Source organism: Lissotriton vulgaris, chromosome 1_1 (genome assembly GCF_964263255.1).
Source record: "Lissotriton vulgaris chromosome 1_1, aLisVul1.2, whole genome shotgun sequence".
NCBI lineage: Eukaryota > Metazoa > Chordata > Amphibia > Caudata > Salamandridae > Lissotriton > Lissotriton vulgaris.
The window spans coordinates 754,180,626-754,208,292 of NC_141685.1; the positions used below are offsets into that span (position 1 = coordinate 754,180,626).

At 43.6% G+C, this 27,667-nt stretch overlaps 1 protein-coding gene across 1 annotated transcript in view; it reads right to left on the reverse strand.

The window, feature by feature from the left end:
• LOC147747768 (uncharacterized) overlaps positions 1-26,499 on the reverse strand; it is a 62,771-nt gene extending 36,272 nt beyond the window's left edge. Inside the window, exons 1-3 of the mRNA XM_086955599.1 lie at positions 26,467-26,499; positions 21,088-21,140; positions 15,084-15,122 (exon numbers count right to left, since the gene is read on the reverse strand). Of these exons, the coding sequence (XP_086811725.1) occupies positions 15,084-15,122; positions 21,088-21,139 (91 nt within the window). The 5' untranslated portion in view covers position 21,140; positions 26,467-26,499. The remainder of the gene's footprint in view (positions 1-15,083; positions 15,123-21,087; positions 21,141-26,466) is intronic.
• Between the last annotated feature and the right edge of the window lie 1,168 nt (positions 26,500-27,667).

The following is a 27,667-nucleotide window of genomic DNA, read 5'->3' on the forward strand; positions in this document are numbered from 1 at the left end:
TACAGCCAACGTAACCACTGCGTTATGTAACTTTGAGGAAGCAGTGACAGTGGCCATAGAGGAGGTTATACCTTTGAGAACTTTTAAATCTCGACCTGCCTCTAAACAAGAAGTATGGTTCACGGAGGACCTAAGATTATTAAAATTAACTACCAGAAAATTAGAAAAACTCTGGAGGGGAACTCACAAGGCAGAGGATAGGGTGAATTATAACACCTCTCAAAATATCTACTACAAAGCCATCCGCGCTGCACGAAAACAACACATAGCAGCACAACTATCAGCAGCAGGAAATAATGCAAGGATTTTGTATCAAGTTCTACAAACCTTCACTAAACCTGCCGCCTGTGAGACCATTGAGATAGCTTCCAAGGAACTCTGTGACAATATATCCCAATTTTTTGATAACAAGATCAAGGGTATATATGATAAAATAATAGCTACCAAAGATAAGAACATAGTGGACAACATGGCCCACCTAGCCACTGGAGTACAAATGGATATTATCCACCCTAATAAGATGACAGAATTCCCTCCTATAACAACAGGGGAGGTAATTACTCTGATCAACCAGACAAAGAGCGGGTGCCCCTCTGACATCATCCCGGCACGCATTATGCCATCCGTGGCTGATGTTTTGGCCACAGGAATCCAGCAGGTGATCAACTTGTCCCTGAGTACAGGGGAAGTCCCCTTAGATTGGAAACGGGCACTTGTAAAACCCCTCAGGAAAAATAACACCATCCCCTGGACTGAATTGACAAACTTAAGACCTATTTCACTCCTTCCATATTTTGGAAAACTGACGGAGAAGTTTGTCAATCGGCACTTATCAAATTTCATTGAGAGTGCAGGGGGGTTGGATCCCTCCCAGTCTGGGTTTAGACCTAGGCACAGCACTGAGACTGCCCTGTTGTCCGTCGTTGACAATCTTCGCATGCTCCAGGATGCGGGCTTTTCCGCTATCCTGGTGCTTTTAGATTTGTCAGCGGCGTTTGACACGGTGTCTCATGACATCATGACCTCCAGACTAATTGACATCGGCCTGGGAGGCAGAGTGCTGTCCTGGTTAAGGAGCTTTCTCACTAACCGTACCCAAAGTGTCACCATGGGGACGTATCGGTCAGAGGAGCTGGAGATCTCCAAGGGGGTGCCACAGGGCTCATGTTTGAGCCCCACTTTATTTAATATCTATGTGGCCCCCCTGGCGAACATCATGAGATCTCACGGCTTTATCCCAGTATCGTATGCCGACGATACTCAACTCCTCTTTCCGTTTAAAACTCTGACATCTGAAGTGCAAAACTCCTTTGCCCGGGGTATGAAAGAAGTGGCCCATTGGATGGCCTCAAACTATTTACAATGCAACGTTTCCAAAACGGAGGTGATGCTCTTTGGGGAAGCCAAATGCCTGTGGACTCCTGACTGGTGGCCGCAAGATCTAGGCCCAGTCCCTGAACCCAAACAATGTGTGAAAAATCTTGGAGTAAAACTGGATCAGGAGCTTTCATTGAAACAACATGGAAACCAAGTGGTTGGCTCCTGTTTCCATGTCATTGGGCTTCTCCGTAGAGTGTTCCCCCTGCTCCCTGACACCACTAGAAAAACCTTGGTACAGGCGCTTGTGCTGAGCAGGCTTGATTACTGCAATGGATTGCTGTTAGCTGCCAACGAGGGGGTCATCTCCAGATTGCAGGTTGTACAAAACACTGCTGCACGCCTTGTCCTTAATGTCCCTGCACGTACTCCATCTAAACCTCTGTTAACTAAGCTTCACTGGCTCTCAGTGAAACAGAGAGTACTGTTTAAGACATGTTGTGTCATCCATAAGTGCCTTACAGGGAAAGGCCCTGAATACCTGACAAAAATATTTAATGCCTACGTTCCCTCCCGATCTCTTAGATCAGGAGATCCTAGGATTAAGAGGGCAAGGCAAGGGGGTAGGGCCTTGTCAGTGGCTGGCCCGAGGCTGTGGAACATTCTCCCCAGAGAGATCAGACAATGTAGGGATCATCTTCCTTTTAGGAAGAAACTAAAAACTTTTTTCTTCCAATATTAGTTTTATACCTCATTGTAATATTTTAATATCCATACTTTGCAGGACCTGCTCTGTTCAAAGATGACGCCAGAGGCGCGGAGATACTCCTTCGGGAGTCGATTCCCAGCGCGGTACAAATCTGTAATTAAATTAAAATTAAATTAAATCAACAGTTTAGGCAGAAAGGCAGATGAGGTAGATTTGCAAACTTTTTTCAAAAAATTTGATATACTCCTACTTCAGGAAACTTGGACCACGGCACCTATGCCGATCAATGGTTTTAGAGGATTCCAGCAACCTGCCACTAAAGGTAAAGCATCAGGCAGGCCATTTGGCGGTCTACCAATCTACCTTAGCACAAGCACACCATGGTCCTATAAACTGATTGAGCTAGGACAAACCTGGACGCAATATATAAAAATGTTGCTATCGCAAGATCCACTTAATGGTTGGCAACATAACAATGAGGAAAAGTTTTTAGAATATGTAACATATACATTCACCAAGCATCAAAAGCCAAACAGGAGAAAATTATGACCATCAAAGCATTGATCAAATCATTGCAATCAACTTTTCCGCAGGCAGGTATCATGCTGTCTGGCGACTTCAACATGTGCTTGCTCCAAGTGGATCAGGCACAAAAAAAAAACAACAAACCAAATTCAATGGGCAAATGATTCTCCCAGTAATTACAAACTATCTTAAAAAAGATCGCCATGGCCAACTTTACATTTCAGTATTAGTCGATACAGGGATGATAACTTTAAATGGTCACTTCCCGCAAGATCAACCAGTGAATACAACCAGAATATCTAAGCAGACACATTCTGTCCTAGACTACACAATAGTGTACATTGAGCTATTACAAAACATCTCCAGCTATCAAATAACCCATTGATTTGAGAGCGATCACAGCCCTCAGTTAATTGAATTTCATATTCAAACGCCAAGAGCATCAGAAAGTAATGACCTGCCAAAGTCCCGAGCCCGTACTATCTAAAAAGGCTTGTGTGGAATGGCAAAAACGTGTGTGAGATAATGAATTACCTAAAAAACTCACCGTCGATAATACAAGAACAAAACTCGACACAGCCATGGGTAACTTGGGACAATATGACCACGATGCTGATTTCCAAATTTCCATCACAGAACAGACACCATGGAAGTAACCAAAGGACGAAAACAACAGAGCCTTTAGGCTTCTTGGCAGTGAAAAAAAGGGCATTTAACCGAGAAATGAGAAAACTATGTGGAAAGGCCCTAACAACGAGCGAAGGGGAAAAGCAACAAATACATCAGTTAAGGCAGAATGATAATAAAGCAGTTTGGATGGTAAAGAAAACACAACAAACCAAAATTTGGCTAAAACTATAGGAATAAGTAAATCAAATAATAACAAAAAATTCTGGGGGGAAATAAATAACATAGCAAATGGAGCTTCCTATCAACATAACGCAAATATTCTAGCGGCTGACTGGTAGCCGAATTAACCAAAAATAACATGGACAAAAACATTAATTATCAAATTAAGAATATAGATCATAATGCAGCGTATCAATCAAAAAACAACAATTCGGAAAACCTTTTTGAGGAAAACCGGATTTGAACTAACCAGGTCACCATGATTATGAAAAAACTAAGATCTAACAGAGCTCCAGGCCCAAATGGCCTACTTAATGGTCCATTTAAACACGACAAATCGTTTTGGGCACAATTTTTTATTTCACTATTCAGCCATGCTTTTCAAACAAACAGCATACCAGCGTCTTGGAGAGGCAGCATTCTGCATCCGATATATTCAAAGCGGGTGCCAGGTCGGATCCAGCGAACTTCAGGCTAATCGCCTGAATCAATGTAGAAGCTAAATTATATGCGTCCAATCTTCTGATAGCTCTGGAAGAATGGGTCACAACTAGCAAGATCATTCCAGTCACACAGACAGGCTTTAGGCCTGGTACACATACGATGTGTAACCTTCTTGCCTTGAATCTCCTTGTTTAAAAAGCCAAGCGAAAATCCATCAAACTGTACACCTGCTTCGTCGACCTGAAAGCAGCGTTCGACATGGTACCTAGACAACTCTACTACGGGCCATTGTTAATTTGTACACATCCACTTGGGTTCAGATAAAACTGGGCAACGGAGAATGTACCACAGCAAGTATCCTTACATATATATGTCTAAAGAAGGGATGTGTGCTGGCTCCTAGTCTTTTTAACATCTTCAATGCAGACCTAGACAAGAGGCTATCAGAAGTTCTAAGTGATCCCCGCTGATCGCTCAGCGCAAAATAAGAAGTTTGCAATATGCAGACGACGTCATTCTATGCAGTCACACACCAGTGGGCCTCCAGCGCCTGATCACAAAGCTGGTGGAATATACCTAGGAGCTACGGGGCATATTATAAAGACAGGCGATAAAATGATCACCACTTTAGCGGCAGAAAACTGCAGCTAAAGCGGCGATAATGGGCTTGATAATAATTGAAGCTCATGTTAGATGTCCTTCACATCTAACATGGGCTTCAATTGGAATTCCATAGAGCATATTATCAAGCCCATTATCGCCGCTCTAAAGCAGCAAAAATGTTATCGCTTGTCTTGATAATATGCCCCTAGGTTTATCTCACAGCTACAACAAAACCAAGGTTGTGTGTTTTTCAGCAAACACAGCGCCCAACAAAAAGAAATACCAGTGGTATGCAGCAGGAAACAGAATAGAGCTGCGTGCCAAATACCAGTGGTATGCAGCAGGAAAAAGAATAGAGCAGCGTGCCTCCTACAAATACCTGGGAGTAGTGGTCTACACAAGGGTCACACTTAAAGAACACCTAAACTCCAGAAAAGCTCAAGCAAATAAACTTCGAATTCGCATCAAGTATGTTAAAACTGAAATTAAAGTGTCCATCGAATTCCCATCTGCTAAAAGTCATTGTTGCCAAATTTCTCCCAACTCTTAATTATGGCACTAAACTATTTAACGGCCAAGACACCAACTTCCTGAATCTCCAGCAATCAGGACAATTTAAACAAATCTTCCAGATTCCGCAGTTTACGTCACAAGCTCAAGTTCACTTGGAATTCGGGTAATCAAACCAACATCCGGTCAGACAAGTGGCAATAATACAAATTTGCTGGAAATTAAAAGCAGCACAGGAGAATTCCTTGTTGGGGTTTTGTTGGACGGAAATGAAGAACCAACCAAAAGATAGAAAAGTCTGGCACACCGTACTTGAACAAGCATTAACAGCGCTTGACGTGCATGACGCCTGGAACACCGACTATAGTTTTACTGATTTCCAAAAAATAGCCAACAACGCAGCAAACCAAAAGGCTTGGATAATGGATAAGCTGCCCTATCGAAGAAAAAACATGGGTGGATGGTTTTATCTTCATATGAGATTTGATCGCCCCAGCCGTATCTGGTCCAGCACATAACTCCATCAATCCAGCATCAGCTACTTTTGACTAGGTTGGGGGCTTTCGCCTCAAAAGACCAGGTCTCAACATGGAAACAATCATGGCCAACCATGCTTTGCTAGTGTGTATTTTCCCAGCTGTGAACAATCTGAGGCGGCATTATTTACTCAAAGTATTCTGCTCTCTTCAAGTCAGATCATGTCGCCCGGCCATAATGCTACTACTAAATAGCGACTCACTATAGACCTCATGCAAGGCAGCCAGATTTCTACAGAAAGTTAGTTCAATATTATTAAAATCAAACAGTGATAAGTACACCTGCTACTTGCACATGGCTTTTAACCATGAAACAGAAGATAACTACACCTGATATTTACTCGTTGCTTCTAACCATGAAATAGATGAATGTTAACATCTGGAAATTAATGTATATGATATCGGACAGGAATTTGAGGTCTTGTAATGCCTAGTTTACATTTGTACCTTTCACATGATTTTAGCCATGCAGTTAGGAATTCATGCACATTTGCACTTTTTGCATACAATCATTGCAATGTAATCTGATGACCATGATAGATCAGACTACACATTCCATTCAGCTCCACACTCGACCTGGACAAGGATAGATTATTGGTTCACAAACGCATTAGGCTGCCATTGGGTCAGGAACATAGACACGCTGCCCTGTACCCTGTCAGACCACGCACCGATGCTTCTCCATCTAGCGATCCTATATGCTACTGGGTGGGAGCATCGATGGACCTTCCCAGCCACAGCTTTGTTAGACGTTCTCTTCAAATCTGAGCTACATGAAGAAATTTTCAAATATTTCACATTAAACTCTGGTTCTGTTATGAAATACGCAGTATTATGGGATGCCTTCAAGGCGTATATCGGCGGCGTCTGCATATAAAATCAGGCTGGGGTCCTGCGGTCATTACGCGGCAGCCTTGCCTGACTTGAAACTGAGCTTAAGCATTTGGACATCTCGCCCACCTCACACGACACCTCTAATAAACGAAACACTCTAATCCTCCAGTTCAATGAGCATGCTGATAGGGAGGCCACATTATTAGGCAAATACCAGGTGGCAAGTAGATACGGCGAGCAGGAGCGCCCTGGCAGAACTCTTGCACGCCTGGTTAGACCTCCCAGGGGAGCTGCACATATTACCTCACTTCCGCAGCCTGACGATTCTATTGCCACAGACAACATCAACATTATGGCTGAGCTAGTCTTGTATTACTGATCCCTATACACGACCAAACTACCCACTAACTTCACACATCACCTTGCCTACCTGGAAGCGGTTGCGATGTGTGGCTGACCACGAGGCAAGCACAATTCCTCAGCGAACCCTTTACGGAGGAGTGGATAGGCCAAGCTATAGATGCTCCTGACGGATCGAAGGCCCCTCGGCCTCGATGGACTATTTGGGGCTTTTAACAAAGCATTTGAACAAACACTAACACCACATATGCTTGAGGTGTATGCCGAATCACTTGAGGATCGCATAGGCCCCCACCTCAATGAGAGAAGCAGCAATATTCCTTTTACTGAAACCCGGCAAAGACCCCACCACTTGTAGCTCATACTGCCCCCTTTCCCTAATAAATTTTGATAACAAAATACTTGCTAAAATGCTGTCCACTAGACTGTCATTGCTATTGGACCAAATTCTATCACCAGTGCAATATGGTTTTATACCACATATGTTGACCGCCCTAAATTTTCGGACTGTTTTTTCAATAATAAATAGGATATCGATGACCACTCCAGCAGCCATGCCACTACTCGATGCAGAGAAGGCCTTTGAACCCCTAGACTGGCCTTCTCTCTTCGCAATGCTATAAAAGTTAGGACTGCCAGCAAACTTCATTGCACTAATCACAATTCTATTTACTTCTCCCACAGCTAGGCCTCGCATGAACAATTCTGTTTCACCCCTTTTGATTACTTGCGGTACGCACCAGGGTTGCCCTTTTTCTTCCCTGCTTTTTCTAGTGGCAATGGAGCCATTAGTTTGGCACCTACAAGAAAAACATATGCACCACCGCCTCAGATTCCGACCTGGGCCGCTGTTGCTATCCATGTATAGAGATGACATCCTGCTTTTTTATCAGATACCCCAGTACAACTCTTCAGCCCCTAATAGCCAAAATCAGGCATTTTGGAGATATGCCATGCCTGCGTGTTACTTGGGACAGGTCAGAACTCTTCCCACTCACTGACTCAATGGACCCAGAGGGTGGGTATCTCACTCTATGATGGACAGCAGATACTACCAAATACCTGGGTATCACCTTACATAGAAATAAAGAACAAACCATGTGTCTTAATCATGCACAAGCCATGGAAATTATTGCTCTGCAAGTAGAGCTTTGGATCCAGCTGCCTCTATCCATGGCCGGTCGCATTGCTCTCATCAAAATGAACGGCCTTCCCCGATTCCTATACATATTTGTCAATCTACCAATTCCATTAACCAAGGCCTTCTTGTGGCAGATCAGGGGCCTACTGGTTCACCTAATTTGGGCGGAGTGACGGCCATGGATAGCTTGGGGCACCCTCACCCTATCATATGCGCGAGGAGGATTCACAGTTCCTGACCTACACTTATATTATCTTGTCACACAGGACCAATTTGTGTATGATTGACTCCATCGTGATGCCCTCAACCCATACGCCAAACCCGAATGAGATCTGTCGGAACCTACTCCAATGGGAGCAATATTCCCATTGGGCCGTCTGTGTGGATATGAATGATATACAACCATTATCAACCACCTGCTGGGCCTGGCATATGCTCAGCCTGCTTCTGGGCTCAGGTTCTCTATACTCCCCCAACCTCCCATTACCGCAGAATCTGCTTTTCCCTCCAACTGCTGAGAAAGTAGCACAACACACACTTAGTAAGCTGCAATTGCACACCATTGGCTCCCTCTTTCCTGGGGGTCACGCAATAACCATGGCTGACCTGGCGACGTGGACCGAAATCTCCTTCATGGACAAATTTGCGGCAACCAGGTTGCTCGGAGAACTTCGTTTGGTAGTTCCATCCTATCCACTTCCTCCAGAGGAATTTACAACTCTTACGCTCCTAATAACCTACCAGGGTGGCTCACATCTAGTCACCAAACTGTATCAAGCATGTATGGCACTCAAACAAGTAAAGGACAGAGGGGTGCAGCACCACCGGGAGGAGGATTTGGGTCATCCGCTGACTGGCAAGCAATGGACATACAGTCATGAGCAAATCAAGAGGGTGTCCCCTAATCATAGGCATAAGCTGCTTCAACTTAAATTCATTTGTCGAGTATATGTCACACCGGCAGAGTTGGCCAAGTATGATGGTTCTAGTTCCCCTCAATGTCCCAAATGTCAATTTCCCAGCGCTGACTTTGCACACGTCTTGGATTTGCCCACTCATATCTCCATACTGGGTTACAATAATTAAGGTGCTATCTCATATTATTTCCATGCCACTTGCCCCCTCCACCAAACTGGCATTACTATGAATATTTGGGGATGTCCAGCTTTGCTATCATAGATTCACAGCCATAGCATTATTGTTATCAAAGCGAGAAATTGCATTAAACTGGGGCACTAGACAGTGCCCCAGGAATGAGGCATGGCTTCGCAGTCTGGCATACTGCGACATGCAGACCGAGATATATTCTACTCTTCAGCGCCCCATCTCATGACCCAAGGACATTTGGCATGCATATCGCCAATATCTAAGCTCACAACAACAGACCTACTCCCCTCCATCCCCTTCAAATATACATATTTGATCATCTCCCATGAGCTTGCCAGGTTCACAAACAGAATGGCACTAATGGGGACATATGCTGGCATCACTCCTGTCATGCTGCTAACAACCTGCTTAGCCCTCTATTCATCAGCAACCACATAGGAGCAACATTAGCCTACTAGGCCTTCATACTAGTTTTTGTTTGGAGTGTTCATGCGAGTATTCCCCCCCTGCGCCTTTTCTTCCCCCTCTCTCTTTTATTATTAATCTTTTTATTTGTTTGTAACGTATCAAGTTTTTATTATACCAAACGTATTCTTGGTGGGGACAATCTATTGTTGAAATGGATCGTTGTCCTCTTGTGATGTTTTCATCCAAGATAATTGCTAGTGATTCATGAATGAAAACACTCTATTTCTGTATGCATAACATTAATGTTTCCATAGATATAGTTGCTCCACCCTCCTCGTTCCCCTCTTGAAGACAGTGTAAGTATAACATCTCACTTCGTATACATTACTGTTCCCTTTCTTGTCTGAATGGCCCTAAATAATAAAAATCAATTTAAAAAAATTATACAGACTCACATACCCACTCACTCTTGTATACACCACTTACACTCCCACTTACTCACCCATACAAGAGCCCCCACAGTCACATACCTTATTATATATGATAAACACTCAGAAGCTTTACGAAAACACTCACAATCACTGGCTAATGTCATCAGTGATGTAATTAGGGATTTCATCAGTAATGTCATTTGTGATGTCATGAGTGATCTCATTTGAGATATCATTAGTGATGTCACTGACCACGTCATGAGTGATATGATATGTGAGGTCATAAGCAGCGCATTGTGTGGGCGTAAGTTATAGTTAGCTCAGCTAACTATAACTGCTGAGATTTCTCTGGTTTTGTACGGGTTAAATGTCATCCTAACTATAACATCCCTGTAACCTTTTAACCAAATACACGCAAATTGTTGTTCACCGTGAATAAAGTTGCGATGCCAACATAGGCTTTGAATATGTGCCCTGAGGAATTTATTCTAATGAGATAAGGGGCATGCCGACACACGATAAGAGAATTGTGGGAAAATTAATGCATGGGGCCAGAAGCATATATCTATTTATTTTTGGAGACAATAGGACTTCCCATTTGGACATTGTCTGCTTTTAGACAAAGTTACAGGATTTTTAGACCCGTATGCATTATGCAACGAATCAGGCCCTCAAGAAGTCTCTTATCCAGATGTGAAGAGACAAAGCGCGTTGGCTACTTGAAAAATCTGATTTTAAGATGTTTGAATAAAGGAGCTCTTTTTAAAACAAACAATATGTGAATGAAGTTTGTGCATTCTCTGTTATAATAAGATGTACATTATATGTCCATAAATGAAGAATTGTGTGTACTGATCATTTTCGTGGAATAACTATAATGTCTCTGTAACCTTTGTTTTTTCAGTGAATATCTATGGTTTTTTAACTAGAAGAACTCACTCCTCCAGCCAGCAGTGTGCAGTAGCCACTCTGTAGTTACAGTTGGGATTCCACAGACAGAAATGTCTCAGATTTTTGTTTGCTAATAACTTTGGGCCCATTCGATGAATCTCCATGAAACTTTACAGACCTATTCCCTTTTCTATATAGACAGATGCTACAAAGTTTCATAGAGATCCGTTAAAGGGGGGGGTAATAGAAAAAAGGGGGTCCCAAAATGCATTTTGGCACCAATGCATTTTCCATAGACTCTGTACTCATGCGTAGTGCAAAAATGGCTCACACTAACTTCAATTAAATTTGGCAGGAATATAGATTATGGCATGCAGATGATCCTTTTGGGTACCACAGGTAGGTAGAGTAAGTATATTAAAGTTATAGGGCATGTTAACTTAATGATATCTGTCGTAGCAGTAGTTTTGCAAAGTGTCCCGGTATTTTGCTGTATTTAACAAAACCATTAAGGTACTGGTGGACTTGGCACTTTTTATAGGGTTATCCTCAAGCTTTTTGCTTCTTTCTCCTATTTTTTCCTGATTGTTGTTGGTTTTAGGACTCTGGGCACTTTACCACTAGTGATCAGTGCAAAAGTGCAAGTGCTCCCTGTGTAAATTGTTGTTACAATTGGTTCTCCCTGATTGCAATATTTGATTTACCGGTAAGCCCCTAGTAAAGTGCACTGAGTGTGCCAGGGCCTGTAAACCAATTGGTACTATTGGGCCTGCAGCACTGATTGCAACACCCACATGAGTAGCTCTGAAAAGGTAACTCAGACCTGCCACTGCAGTACCTGTGTGCAGTTGTTAACTGCCATGTCGACTTGACAAGTGCACCCACTTGAGAGGTTCTAACCTTCCCTTTTTCTATATGTACGGCACCCCTACAGTAGGCCCAAGGTACTTCCCTGGGCAGGGTGCAGTGTATGTGAAAGGTAGAACATGTACTGGTGTGTGTGACATGTCCTGATAGTAAAATCCTGCCAATTTCGTTTTTCACTATTGAAAGGCTATATTGCCCCATTGCCCCATCGGATAGAATGGGAGTTTATTTATAACATCTTATAAATACAACTTCCCATTGGGACAAGATAGAGAATAAAGCTTAGGCTTTTTGAACTCAGAATTGAATAACACATCTTTTAGGAAAGATGGTTTTTAAATTGTGTGTTTGACAATGACTCTTTTAGAAAGTAGGCATTTTCTTGTTTAACCATTCTGTGTGCCTATGCCTGTTTGTCTATTGACTGTCTGGTTTTGGGGTGACAGGGGCTGGGGATGTGCATTCACTGTAGACTACCACTGGGGGGCTTGAGGTGTGCCTGGTCCTTCCTGGATGACTCAGACCTGAGATGAATAGATCTTGGCTGAAATGAGAGCAGTGGGAGGAGGTTTCCGTGCACCAGAATAGGGCCTGTGTCCCTTGCACAATGCTCTCTCCACCCCCTGTGGTCCTACTACACCAGTGAGGACAGAACTGGTTTGGACTGGGATCAGACACCCTTGCACAAAGAGAACAAAGTCATTAAGTATTAGACCTAAAACCCCTGAATTTTAGACTACTTCTGGAATCAAGAGGACCCTTTGCCATGGAGAAGAGCTAGAGAAACTGAGGAGAAGTACTGCCCCTTTGCTGTGTTCTGTCTGGGGTTGGCCTGCAGTAGCTGCTTCTGCCAAGGAAAGGAGAAGGACTTTACTGTGTGTTGTGTCCCCCTGCTTGAAGAAGATCTCTAAGGGCTTGAGTAGAGCTTGCCTCCTGTTTTGAAGTCTCAGGGACACAAAGCCTTCACCCCTAACTCCCCTGGACTTCCTTGCTGGGAGTTCTGGCCTGCCAAGAGATGCCTGTGATTGTCTTGGGCCTCTGGAGGTTGTTCCTGCTGTTGGGATCTGGAATAGCAATGAAACTACAAGAAAATCAACACACCGCTCTCCTTGCTGCAGTTTTCCCAACACAGCACCTCGGTGCGACAATAATCTCCAAGCATTGCTGCTGCCAAAGCCAACGCAGCACCTATTGCTGCTGCAAGAACCCATGCATCGAGGGGTCACAGCTGAAGAAACTGACGCAGTGCCACTCGACGCTGCCGCATTGATCGCCTACACATCCCGGATGTCCATGCATCGTACCTGTGCAGCAAATTTTCCTGACGCATCACCTGCGGACCAAAATCATCTTGGAGTGGACTCATCACTTCTCCCTACAGACAGGACACAACGCAGCACTTTTCCTGCGTGCAGCAGAACTGCTGCATCGCCTCCCCATGGTCTAAGGAACTGCCACATATCTTTGTGTTCTCAACACTTCCCATCGCTGCGGCTGTTCGGCCTTGTGAATTTTGTCGCAACTACATGCACTTTGACAGAAATAATGCATTCATAGTTTTCTATGGACCCAGTTGCATATATCTTTTTAAATTCATTTTCTTAATACTTGTATGTTGGATTTTTTTCGTTTTGTTCTTGTTGAGTTTAGATAAGATACTTTATTTTTCTAAACTAGTGTGGTGTCCATTTGTGGTGTTATCACTGTATTACTGTGTTTTGAGCACAAATACTTTACACATTGCCTTTGGGATAGGCCTGTCTGCTCGTGCCAAGCTACCCAGCGGGTGAGCACGGGCTATTTAAAGTGTGTATCCCCTTATCCTGACTGGAAGTAAGGGTCCCTATGTGGACAAAGGTACCTACCTCTGCCAACTAGAGACCCCCATTTCTAACAGGTACATAGCATTGACAAGGCAGAATGTTATTGCCTAACTCCACTCTATGCCACTCCACTCTACGCTATTCCACTGGTGGCCACTCCACTCTATGTCACTCTACTCTACACCGCTGCTTTCTACTCTACTCTTCTCTATGTCACTCCTCTGTACTTTATTCCACTCTACGCCACTTGACTATGTGCCACTCCACTTACGCAGTACATAACTCCACTCTGCGCCACTCCACTCTATGCCATTCCAATGTATGCCATGCCACTCTAAGCTACTACACTCTGCACTATTCCGCTCTAGGAGATTCCGCTCTACGCCACTCCACCCTATCCCATTCCACTATATGGGACTTTGCAAAACTACACTAAACTGTACCACACTCAACACTCCATACTATGCCACTCCACTTTGCGCTATTCCCCTGCATGCCACCCCACTTTATGATACTACAGTATAAAATCACTCCATGTACGCCACTCCACTCTACGCTTCCACTTTATGCTATTCCTCTGTATATAATTGTACTCTACACCATTCAACTGTTCACCACTCCACTATGCAGTATTGTACTGTATGCCAGTACCTTACACTACTCTATGCCACTCCAACCTATGCCACTATACTGTATGCTACTCCACTCTACGCTATTCCAGTGTATGCAACCTCACTCTATGCCAGCCCACTGTACGCTATTCCACTGAATGCCACTACGTTCTACCTCACTCCAATGTACACCATTCCACTTTACAATACTCCATTATACGCTATTAAACTTTACCCCACTCCACTTTATGCTACTCCACCCTTCACCACTCCACTGTACGCTGCACCACTGAACACTACTCCTCTGAATGCAACTCCACTCTACACCACTCCATTGTATGATAGTTCACTGTACAATAATCTGTGTATGCCACTTTATTGTACACCACTCTAGTGTACGACACTCCCCATTCTATGCTAAGTCAGTGTATGCTACTCTACTGTACACTATTCGCATTATGCCACTCCACTCTATGCAACTCTGCACTACGCAACTCCACTCTACACCAGTCGACTGTACGCCACTCCAGTCGCCGTCACTCCATTGTATGCCATTCCACTCTACGCCACTCTACTCAACGCTATTGCACTATACGTAACTCCCCTCTACCCCACTCCATTCTACGCTATTTCACTCAATGCCTCTCCACTGTTCTCAGCTCAAGAACACTGTACTCCACTCGACAACAGTTTATGTTCCTCCGCACTGACATCTTTAAATAAAAAAAGTAATCTTTTGTAATTCTGAGTCACGTTGTTGCCATTTTGTGATAGGAAGTGGACCTTTGGGGCAAAGAAAAAGATGCTTTACTATTACACTGAATAAAGTGGCCTCTGCTTACGCAGGATATAAACTCTAAAATCCTGCCTCTGCATTGAGGGTCACCGATCGGTGAGCATGCTGCTGTGTGCTCACAACATATTGACATTTTTTCAAATGCCTTCCACCCTCACTGTATATGGAAGGCAGTATATTATGCCATACACTAAAGAGTCTTGGCTTTAATATGTGAGTACAGATGGGGCATTTAAGTATTAGAGTGAATGCTTCTGCAGAGCACATGCTACACACACTTATCTCCATGAAGGGCCAGACAGGATGGAGAGAGGTTCTTACCTGGTTCAAGGCATCTACAGAGCTGTGGAGTGATTGGCACTAGTGGAGAGAAACAAAAAAGTTAATAGCACATTTGCCAACATTGGAGAAATTTTGACAAGGTGAAGCAGTCTTTAACTCACTAAATACGCAAGTTCACACACACATGCACTTCCAGATGAGGCTGCACTCCAGCTTCAAGTCAAGTTCCTCCAGGACCACAACATCTGTATTCTCGCCTCCCAATTTTTAATCGCATTCAAATATCTCTGGAATCCTGTGGAATTGACATCCTCATCTATCATCTTAACCTAAGCTAGATCCTTTGATGACCCGATGTCAGCACTTGGAAGCCTGAGCACCAGAGCCCTTTTCCTGGGCAAGACCCTCTTTTGGCTTATGTAGTAGGGAATAGCGAATCCCAAATATCAATGCCACACAATATCGGTGCCACAATATCGAGGGACAAAATATCTTAAGGTGTGTGCACAGAGGGAGGTCAGGATTTACTTTTCTCAACTCTTCTTCTATGTACCTTGAAGATAAATATATCACCATAGTACACATATATCGAGTTAGGTGTGGAAAAGATATATAAACTTACCATTCACTATTCTTCTCCATTGATTTTTGGGATTCAATATTTCCTGCCTACATCTCTTCTGGCCTACACCTTTCCTCTAATCTAAAGGATTTTCATGTTTGGTTCTGTCTACCTTGCTAGTCTTAGTAACCCCCTTCTGGCCCTCTTAGGCACGGTACCCCGCCCTCCTGGAGCCCACCACTGGTCGTGAAAAAACACTATAACGATGACTCGTGGGCATTCTAGAGGGGTATATGTATAAATGTATTGTTATTTATATAGCATGAACCCAGCAATAGAGAATGATACATTATGTATGGTGTTGGCAGACGATCAAGGTCATCAACATAAAGCAGGAATTACATAACACAGATTAACATTTTTTAGGCACAGGGCAATTAAGAAATCATACGGTGTCATTCATCAAAATTGGGAAAGGCACACTGTCATCTGTAAGAAGACAACATGTCCCAGTCATGATGTACCATCTTTCTTTATTCTTCATTGTATCAAACAACAGAGCCACAGTCAATGTGTTTTGTTCCTTTTACAACAAATGAAACTTCTCCAGGGCACGCAATCTTGTGATCTTTCGAGGAGAGGCAAGTATTTCATTTTAAGTTTTGGAAAAAGAACAACTGTGGAGGATTCCCATCAAAACAGCACCTGGTCAAATATTCTCCCAAAATTAGTTTAGACCCATATTATAGTACATGGGACAATATGTGTGCACACTTCAGTAACACCCACCGTTACAATGTTGGTTCAAAACATGAACTATGAATTACTTTAAACAAGGTCAAGGTGCACCACTTTAGAGTTTGCATAAACTGACAACTTTGATGAGGTTAGCAGCAATGATCACATTAGTTGTTACTTGTGTTCTTTAAGGGTTCTTTTATTGAGTTCAGTTGTAAGTAACAAATCACACACAGGAGCTACAGCCGACGCGTTTCGTCCTCTTGGGACTTCTTCAGGGCGAAGTGAAAAATAGACTAGTGTCCTTGTGTCTTCTCCCGTGACTATCAGGGTGCGTGGAGATATCTGTAACAAATTGTTATGCTCGATAGGGCATCCTGTTGAACAAAAAGTTCTCTGTGGAGGAATCTCGTCTGTCCGAGTCGTTCTTATTATTGGGCGGTATATATCTATTTGTGGTCTGTACAGCCAAAATTCTCTTGAAAGGGTATTTCAATATTGTACATGTATATATCATCAAGAATCAATGTGGCTTGTTATAAGGAAAGGGGTATTAAACCTGCTGCTGCTACTTGACGGAGGAGGACGTTGTACTACAGGTGGATATAGGAACCAGGGGATGCCTTAGCTCACTTTATTAAGAGTGCCTAAGCAGAAGGTTTAATACCCCTTTCCTTATAACAAGCCAACTACAATAGATAGCCAGACTAAAACCTACATTTTCTACTACCCTGGTTCCAGCTCTTTTTGGATCATCATCCATATTATTGATGATATATACATGTACAATATTGAAATACCCTTTCAAGAGAATTTTGGCAGTACAGACCACAAATAGATATATACCGCCCAATAATAAGAACGACTCGGACAGACGAGATTCCTCCACAGAGAACTTTTTGTTCAACAGGATGCCCTATCGAGCATAACAATTTGTTACAGATATCTCCACGCACCCTGATAGTCACGGGAGAAGACACAAGGACACTAGTCTATTTTTCACTTCGCCCTGAAGAAGTCCCAAGAGGACGAAACGCGTCGGCTGTAGCTCCTGTGTGTGATTTGTTACTTACAACTGAACTCAATAAAAGAACCCTTAAAGAACACAAGTAACAACTAATGTGATCATTGCTGCTAACCTCATCAAAGTTGTCAGTTTATGCAAACTCTAAAGTGGTGCACCTTGACCTTGTTTAAAGTATTTCATTTTAAGTGTCCACGTATTTTAATGTTTACCTTACAACTTCACCTGATAAAGAAGCCATATGTCACTCCTAATGCCAATCGCTCACACAACATGGTAAAGTCTCCAAAATGAACTTTTGCATTAAATTGAGAAGCATATATATGAATTTATGGGCTGGCCCAGGTCTAAGGGATTTGCATTCATCCTGCTGGGTGGTCTCTCGTTGGCAGTTTGCAGATGGCAACATAAATACGTTTGATTTGTTCACAAAAATTGAAGGCGAAGAGAAACAGTTGTACCACGCCACCCACCACTAAAGATCTCTATCGAAAACATGTACCTCAGCAAAAGCTCATAAATAGAACTTGTAAATATTAACCCTTTTACTGAGCAGTGTGATTCTTTTTTAACTTCAGTGGCTCAGGCAAATGTCCACATAATGTGATGATCTAATTAATGGCAACGTTACTTAAGGGTGATTGTGATGCTTGAAGTCAAACATTGCTGAACAGGGCAATCTCTAGAGCAAAGCGAGACTCTGGGCTTAATTATGAGTCACCCTCTGATTCTGATGAGGCTGACAAAATCTCTTGGTTATTCCTCATTTCAGAGGGGACCTTCGGAATTCGCTTCAGAATACCCTTGTGTTTCCACACCCCTTCCCCAGAGTTACAGATACCCACAAACTCGGTAACTCAATAGAGCTGGGAGAAATAATACCGGCCAAAAATCCAGGACATTCATAGTGAGGCCTTAAGTATCTGAATAGTACTCTGGGACAGGCGGAGTCCAGTTTCTACTGTGAGCAGCAAATTAGTGCCATGTCCAGCAGATGGTACCCAGTCTAAATTGTCACTGGCCCACTCTTGGTGAAACGCGTGACCAAATACACGATTAAACCACATGAATCAATTTTACAATTTTCTTTAACCATTCATCCTGTGCTTTGCCATGAATATAAAAATGTTAGTGTCTCTCAAAGAATTTTTATAATCGCAGATACATATCACATACTTTGGCGTTTTTAATTTCTACATGCTAGACAGAAGCATTTAGAGCTTTGTTAATGTTTCTCACACAGAGCCATGTTTGCACAAACGTGATCCTGCGCCACCGGAGTAGTCATTTTAGCTGAGAATATAAGTAAGCCGTTTTTAGATTTTTATGCCCTAGACAGCAGCGCGCAGTGTTTCGGCAATGTTTATACAAACGCTGGCTTTGACAAAGGTGATAATAAGTAATGGTGATGTTTTGAGCACCATATGACCAATGACAGGGACTCCGTTTGTCGGTGGCACTTTTGGCCCCAGAACAGGTCTTGAAGTAGGTCTATCAGGGCTCCGGGCTGGCGAGAGAGGGGTGCTGACCTGCTGGTGGCTCCGGACTCTCTGGCTCTACCCAGGAAGCCAGTGGTTGTCACAAGAGGTGGCAGATTATTTACCTGCGGCTCTGTTGACCGGGGGCGTCAGTCTAAGAAGAGCAGGCTATCTTGGTTGTTGCCTGCTGGCACAGCCCGAAGGTCAAGCATGAAAATGTATAACTTGAAAATGTATAATCTTTACAGTTATCTAGAGTGCTGTGGTGTTTTGAACCAAAATATATTAAAGGATAGTCACAAATAAGTAAAAGAGAGGCCAATGGATTAATTGGCCGGAGCTGTAAGTTAATAAGCGTTTACACTGTGAAGACCAAAACTGACTCAAGGCGTTTCTATGAGATGGGGAATGGTGATAGGGACAAGTGCACTTTGTATGCCAACTATATATGATCGGCATAATGTACTGAAGTTGATGTCACCGCACACACCCAGTGTGTCTTTCTGTTAAAAGCTCGTGGATCTAATGTGGTTTAGAACAACTGTAGCAAGTCTAAAGATCAGAGTTATATTCACTCATTGAGTTGTTGTAATATTGATTTCACAGTAGGAATTGTATATATCGTTTGTATGTTAACTATATTATACACACTAATTATTGAATCCTCATCTGTTTTTTTGTATCTCTCCTTTAGACCCTGAGGAAGGGTCTCTGTATGACCCGAAATGCATTGGGTACTATAAATAACGCTGTATTGCAAAAGAGTATCAAGAAAGTCGGAATGAATTTTCCCATGAAGTAATGGATTCATATTAAATCGAACAAAACGATTGATTTCTCAAAAACTGTGAACTGATTCATTTAACACAAGAAGTATTACGTGAAGAAACGCTTCGTTTTTAATTGAAGTGCGCACATCCTAGGACTTAGGGACTGTTTTTTCCAGTCCCACAGGGTTGGAATTTCGTAGGGCACTGACAGACATAGTGCAACGGATGTTGTAGCACACCCCAAACGGAATAAAATAATCTGTTGTAAATATCGACGTTGAATATAAGTTTATATTGGAGTGCACTGAGATACTAAACTGTCAAATGCACGATTAAACCCCATTAATCAATTTTACAATTTTCTTTAACCATGCATCCTGTGGTTTGCCATGAATATAACAATGTTAGTTATGTGAGTACAACACCTAGGACATCAGCATAATTAGATGACCAAATTAGTCTAAACTAGCAAGTGTGAAAAATAAACAAAAACTAAAATTGCATATAGTATATAAATTTAATACATATTGATTAAAAATCATATAGACAGACAAACTATATGATAGGGCTAAAAATACAATTCATTAAAACCAAACAAAGATATCATACTCCACTACAATTCCTCAAAATCATACATACAGTGAAGAAAGCAATACATTCATGTAATTAAATGGCATAAAAAATATAATCATAATTATGCTGATGTCCTAGGTGTTGTACTCACATAGGTATTTACCCTGCCCTAGGAATCCATATCGGTACCCAGGGGGTCCTTGTTTTTCTCACATATAACAATGTTAGTGTCGCTCAAAGAATTTTGATAACCGCAGATACATATCACATACTTTGTGGCTCATCATTGTGATGTTCAATAAAAGGTTCAATGGGTGGTCAATGCCAAAGAATGGAGATGTTATTCATGTCTGGGCTGGGGAGCTAAAAGCAGTCTTGGCAAAATGCCAAGAAAAGACCCTCTCCCTTTGTCTCCTCACTCAAGCTCTGTCTTCCATCTATCCACTTTCTCTCACTCCTCCTCTCCTCCTCTCCTGTCTCGCCCTTCTCCCTCTCTGATCACTTCCTCTATATCTGCACCCCCCTCCCTCTCTCTCTCTTGAAGCCTTCCGTGCACGCTTCAGTTAACCACGGGGAGCATGGGAGACTGACAGAGGCATCAGGAGCGGCCTCGTTCTTTCAAAACCGGCCTCCGAGGGCATCAGCCCACTTGGGAAATGCCCAGCGGAATAAAAGGCCGTCCAGCCCTAGTGTTATTAGATGTAATGTATGGCTGCACACGCTCTCCAAATTTCATCATCTCAGATTAGGCCATTTGTATGCTGGGGTAAGCCTTAGCATGGTACATACTAGCCAATGAAATGCGGCAGGAGCAGCGGAGATCAGATTGGTCACTTGGTGTAGGTGAGTTTCCTGCAACAAATAAACATTGCTGTTGGAGTGATCCCCACGCACTCACCTGCCTGCCCAAGAGGCAGTGATGCCAGAAGCAGCAGACACAACAGCGCCATCCTGTGGAGGAATTAAAACAGTCACTGTTAGCAGGAGCAAAGCGAATGCATGTTACAACACCCTGTACACATCCTAAGTAGCTGGTAGTAACTTGCATGCATATTTAGCACACGGCTTGTAATCATGACCAAAGTGGCAAAATCGCATGCCTCTGGGCAGCTGACAAGCACGTACGTTCTTGGGCCTAGGGGGGAGTTAGCAGTCTACATTGCACGAATATAGCGCTCACCAACTCACTGAATAATAAAATACAGCTAGGTGATACGGATATCCACAATCAATGTGCATGAGATACAGTTGTATGTGATGAAATATTTATAATAGACTAAGACTATTTGCATGCTTGTTGTCATTTCAAAACACATTTTGCTATTCGGTCGGTGGAGGATCCCAGCTCTATCTTCTGATTTTAAGTGACCGCCTTTCAAGCAGTGGCCTTCCAGACTCCAGCAAGCTGGGGTCGGTTTTGGACTTTTATCTGCCATACTTTAATCAATAGGGACCGACCAATAGGGCTTGAGAATTGTTTCAGGCATGTAAGAAGTGAGCACATATGACACATGTTTGGTGCCAAGGGGTCAAAAACCTAGACCCCAAATAATAAACAATACTTCCACAGGAGACATAGACATAGACATACAGAAGGTGGGGAGGCGGGTGAGTCGGCCAAAGAACACAACCATAGTGGAACCATAACACCCCACTGCACACCATGCAACACCATGCTCACTCAACCAGTTCAGGGTTGGTCTATCAACATCTAAAGAAGACTTGTTGTGGGCAAACGTAAACCAGCACACCTGTACGCTGCATACAAAATTACTAAGAGGCCCAGCATTTGTTCAAACTGCAACATATGATAACCACACAAATAACATAGCAATGCCAATTTTAAATAGAGGGCCGGAGAGTTTGCAGGTGAGAAAAATCAAACACCAGCAGGGAGCACCATACTGCATTTGGGAACTGAAAATACTGCAGCTGGGAGCTGAAAGTACAGCTCTTTTTAGAGGGCTGGGGAGGGTATTTAATTATCCTTTCATACTCAAATTCCTCGCACCAATCCTGTTTCAACTTTCCATTTCTTTCTGAAATTCTGATATTTAAAAGCTGTGGCCCAGCTGCTATTGTCTAAGTTGAATTCAGTGCGTGATTTTTGTATACAATATCAGTCCATCTTTCCCCTGAAGGAATGAAAGCAGCCCATTACGTCCTCACGCCTTCTTGGATCCAGTATTTACTATTTGAGGTGTGTCTCCCTCCTCCCTGAGACCATGTGACCTACAATAAAGAGCTGTCCTCTTCCCAGTGCTTCTCGTCCTCTCTTAAAGCCCTTACTGGCCCACAAAAAGATCAGAGACCCCAGCCCCCAGGTCCACCTTTTTTTTGCTTATTTCTCCTATATGCTGCCTTGACCTTCTTAGGACAGGTTCAAATATCTAGCATTTATTTATATTAGATTATGTTGTTCAAATCTAATTTATGAGCTTTTCATTTGTGAATGCATTTTTTCTGATCATACTTTTCATCTTTCATTTTTAATTCTTCTTAGGTGTTATCCTGACTGAAGTAACGGTGATCATTGTTGGCTTCAGTATGTCTCAGCAGGGCAATTGAAGAATTTGGACTGATTGGGCCATACATCTCTTGCCTTGGTTCCCTCTCACCGGAAATGATCTGCTTCTGGGTTACAAGATCATTCCCTCTGTGGGTCTTTGTCTCCTTGACCAATGATTCTTGATCAGTGCTTAATGTTGGCTTTCTGTTATGGGTGACTCTGGCCTGTTGTGGATATGATCTTGGCAAGTAGTGGAACAAAAAAGGATCGTAAGAGTAAATGTAAATGTAAATTTGATACTTGTATAGCGCACTACTCACCCGCAAGGGTCTCAAGGCGCTTGTACAAATACCGCTGTGGAACCCATCCTGGCTTTCCCTGTGAGGCGTCCACTCCTGGGCACCCCCAAGGTGGAGGCTAGGCATCCTTAGCGTTGTGGGGGCCATTGTAGAGATTAAGCAAGCTATTGCCCAGAGTTGCAGAGTGGAACTCCATGATTGGAATAGGCACTGAGGCGAGAATTATCAGTTCCGTGGAATTTTGAGCCCAAGACCCACCGAGGCGGGGAATTGAACCCTGGTCCCAGGCTAGACCTCTGCATCAGGGTCTGCCGCTCTAACCATTGAGCCACACTTATCTTCTGTAAGGAAGATTACATGTAAGTAATCAGCGCATGATGCAATTCTAGAGATAAGTAGGAACATTGGGGTTGGCTGTGTTAATTTGTCTGCTGCAGCATTTAATACAGTGTACCACGAAGTCTCAGTGCAGGAATGTTGGCTCGTTGGATCCACTTCTGCAAAATGGGTACCCGAGGCTAGTGGAGAAAAGACATCTCCCCCTGGGTTATTTTGAAGAGTGGTGCAGACCACATGAGGTATAATTTGTTATAGAACTGGAGGGGAGGGGGCCTTCCAGCTTTTAGGATAGGTCAGGGTGCCGGACGAGCTCTTGGTGCTCACTGTCTTGACCTAATAACCGACGGGCAAATTTACAAGCCCCTTGTGCCTCTTTTACGCTGCCGTTGCATCACTTTTGTGATGCAGCAGCGGTGCAAAAGATGCGCCGTGGTGCGGGGTACTTACAGCGTGACGCGCCTGGGAGATGCATCACGTTGTAAAGCCCTGCACCAGAAGTAGGCGTTCCTGCACAGGGGGCGATCCAGCGCAGGAATGCCTCCTAAAAGTGGCTGAGTGAAATCTACAAGATTTCACTCAGTCACTTTTGAGCCTAAGCTGCGTCAAAACCCTGCGCCTGCTTGAAGCAGGCGTAAAGATTGACGCAGCATTGTACAGATAGGGCCCCCAAGAGCATTGCTGGAGCTGCGTCACGCTTGCGACGCAACTCAAGCAATGAAATGCGCAGCCTTTACGGCACAGATGTGTCACGCATCTGTGCCGTTTTTGCCCCATGGTGCGCCGCATTGTAAAGCTGCGGCGCACAATAACTGGCACATCCCTGCTGATATGCAGGGATGCTCCACTTATTGTAAATCTGCCCATGATCTTTTCAACTCTGAATTCTTCAGCTGCAGGATTTTGCATCGTCTCCCTGCTGTCGGCCACTCACTCGCTGGGTATTCAGAGTTCCTCGTAACGCGGTTCCACCTTCTAAGGTGTGTATAATTAAAGCGGGTCCTTGTATCATGGCAGGCCACAGAAAATCAGTTAGCATACACAAGAACATGGACATTGTTCTCCTCTATATAAAATCTACTGTAGGCAGCACGTATAGACAGCACCATTTTCCACAACCTTCACCACCACTCGACAGTTGATGGAGCACAATTTCACCCATGAGCAAGCCCTCGGGAAGGGGAGCAGATATTTCGGAGACCGTTAGGCTTTGGAAAGGCTGCTTATTTTTATGCAATTTTTTTTAATATATTGCGAACTCGACCTGAAGGTATCAGAGCGCTTCCCATGAGCACCAGTAGCATTCTAGACTGACACGTTAATTTTTAGGCAAGGGGAGATTAAGGGGCAGATTTACAATAACTGGCGCATCCCTGAATATCAGCAGGGATGCGCCAGTTATTGTGCGCTGCGGCTCCGCCACCATGGATGCGCAGGCTTTACAATGTGGCGCACCATGACCATGGGGCAAAAACGGCACAGATGCGTGATGTATCTGTGCCGTAAAGGTGCCGCATTGCTGGAGTTGCTTCGCAAGCGTGATGCAGCTCCAGCAATGCTCTGGGGGGCCCTATCTGTACAATGCTGCTTCAATCCTTACACCTGCTTCAAGCAGGCGTAGGGTTTTGATGCAGCATGGGCTCAAAAGTGACTGAGTGATATCTTGTAGATTTCACTCAGCCACTTTTAGGAGGCGTTCCTGCGCCGGAACGCCCACCCCTTCTGGTGCAGGGCTTTACAACGTGATGCATCTCCCAGATGCGTCACGTTGTAAGTACCCCGCACAATGGTGCCTCTTTTGTGCCGCCGCTGCGTCACAAAAGTGACGCAACAGTGGCGTAAAAGAGGCGCAAGGGGCTTGTAAATCTGCCCTCAGTGATTTACCCAGAACCACAGGACGTTTGAGCTTCCCACCGGACTCGAACCTGGTTCCGCAGCTTCAAAGTCGGCCGCTCTAGCCGTTAAGCCACAGACTCTCACGTTGGACCGGTTCCCATATCATGATACAATTGCTTGAGCCCCCCAGGCTTCAGGACGCTCTGGCCCACTTCAACCTCGCGGGCCATGGCTAGCATCCGGTCATGCACACAACAACCATGCCCGAAAAACAGCAAACAAAAATAGGAGCCAACATATGAAATCGCATTCAGTAACTAAAACCTTAAAAAATGACTTACCATGTAAAAAACCCAGTTTGCTATTATTCCTAGAACTTTTTCTTATTATGTATCCGGAAAGGAATACTGGCATTTAAACCTGCATTATGTAATCTCGTACTTACTGAATATCTCATCTTTCCCTTATATCTAACAGCCTAACACTAACACTTATATAAGCGAGCTAGTGTAACATATGAGGCACAAAGGTAGCCTGTTGTATCAGTAAGGAGGGGAGCTGGGGTAACGTTCCAGGCCCAGTGATGAGCTGATGTATACTATCAAGGACAGAGGCCAATTCGTGCTGCATGTCAAGGTACGAGGTACCGAGGCGTAACGAAAATTTAGGGTGCCTCCCTGCAAGGTATGTAGAGGGGGCCCCTCAGGGCTCAATTGGGAGCTCTCCGGACAGAGAGCAGTGCCGAGGGCCCCCCCTGGAGCTTCGGGCCCCCCCGCACCGCGTGGGCTGCGAGGGCCTGTGTTACACCCTGTGCCGAGATGTGCGGGTGCAACACACCAGCCACGGAGGCGAGTACTGTGCTACATGTTAGCATACAAAAGTGAACGTGTATTATCTATTGAGGTAGCGAGTTGAACCGATGCAAGGTTTCAAAGCACCGTGGCGAGCTAGTAATAAACAGTAATGTGCAAGCATGGCATGGCATTGCATATTCAAGAACAGCAATTGGGTGCTATTAATAAACAAGATACAAAGATGAGTTTCTATTAAATATTAAGACATAGAGAGGAGCCAAAAATGTAAACGATGATATAAAATTAATTTAATGAAGCATATCAAAGTATCGTGGTAAACTGGTGCTACATATCTGGAGATAGAAGTGAACTAATTATGCATATCCTATACTATACACATAAAACAGAAGTGCAATGGTGCTATTTAAGATCAATTCAGACAGAGATAAGAGTACAGAAGTGAGCAAGTGCTACACACGAAGAGATACATTCATTTTACATACCTGTGGGGCAGGATACGTGCCTTTTCTGCACACTTGCACTTCCACAGGTGATATACTGCCTCTTATTCCCACAATAATGTGAACTCAAACACATCTGTCCAATGGGAGCAGTGGGCGGTGCCTCACACTCCCTAGGGTGTCTCTGTGGGAATAGGAGTGGCTTTAGGCTGGCGTCTGACAGTCAGAGCTCAGTTCCACAGTGACAGAGCTAGCCTTATTAAGCTCTCAAGGTATTCCTGATTGAACAGAGACAGCCACAATACCGACTCTGACGTTATCTTTCGGTGCCATTGATTGAACATGTAATCTATTATTATTTATGATTATGAATTACTGCAATGAGCAGCCAATGCTTGAACCATGGGGCATTTATTTTGTTACACACTCTCCTATGTGTTTTGATACATGCTTCTCTTATATCTGCCAGCCTCACACTCCTTTTCACATGGCCAAATTAACCCTCCGAATGACCCTTTTTCTGATCGGCTTAGATGAGGATGTCTGCATCATCTTGAAATACAGGGTGGCCATCTTGAAATCTTTTTCAATATTTCTGCTACGGCCTTTGCTCTGCTTAGAAGTACCTGTGAATCACAGCATAAACAACGGTATCCATCTTCTACATCTGACTTTGAACCCACCTACTGATATTTTTATAACATATTTATGTAACTTTCCTTTTTATTTCTACGTATGGTTCATAAAAATGTACTGTTACTCTTCACTGTGTGTAAAATATGCCTGTATGATGTGAGTTGAAAAACTGTTAGCAGGCATGACGTAAATATACATCCACTACCTCGGTGCTTGATTTGCACTTTTTATAAGAGAGGCTGTAGTTGCTTAACCGTAGCAGTGGTCAGTACCTGGCTGTCTCTCACCACTCCCAACTTAATTTGAGGAATAGCAGTTTTTTATTGAATGCCTAATCTACGGTACATTCTTTGTGAGAATGGACTTGCTTTTCAGCAGCCTCGTGGCTACTGGCATAGAATTTTTTTGTGAGTCTAGAATTTAAGGGCACAGACACACACTGTGTTATTATATAATAGGCAATCCGTGTGGTATTCTGGAAGCCTTTAGTGCCTACGTGCCTACCAATATTCCACTTCCTGTCTTCCATAAAACGTTGGCACTGGAAGGAAGAGTCACTCCACAAACCTCAAATCCCATAGTTGGCAAAAACCTGAATGTCAAGAGT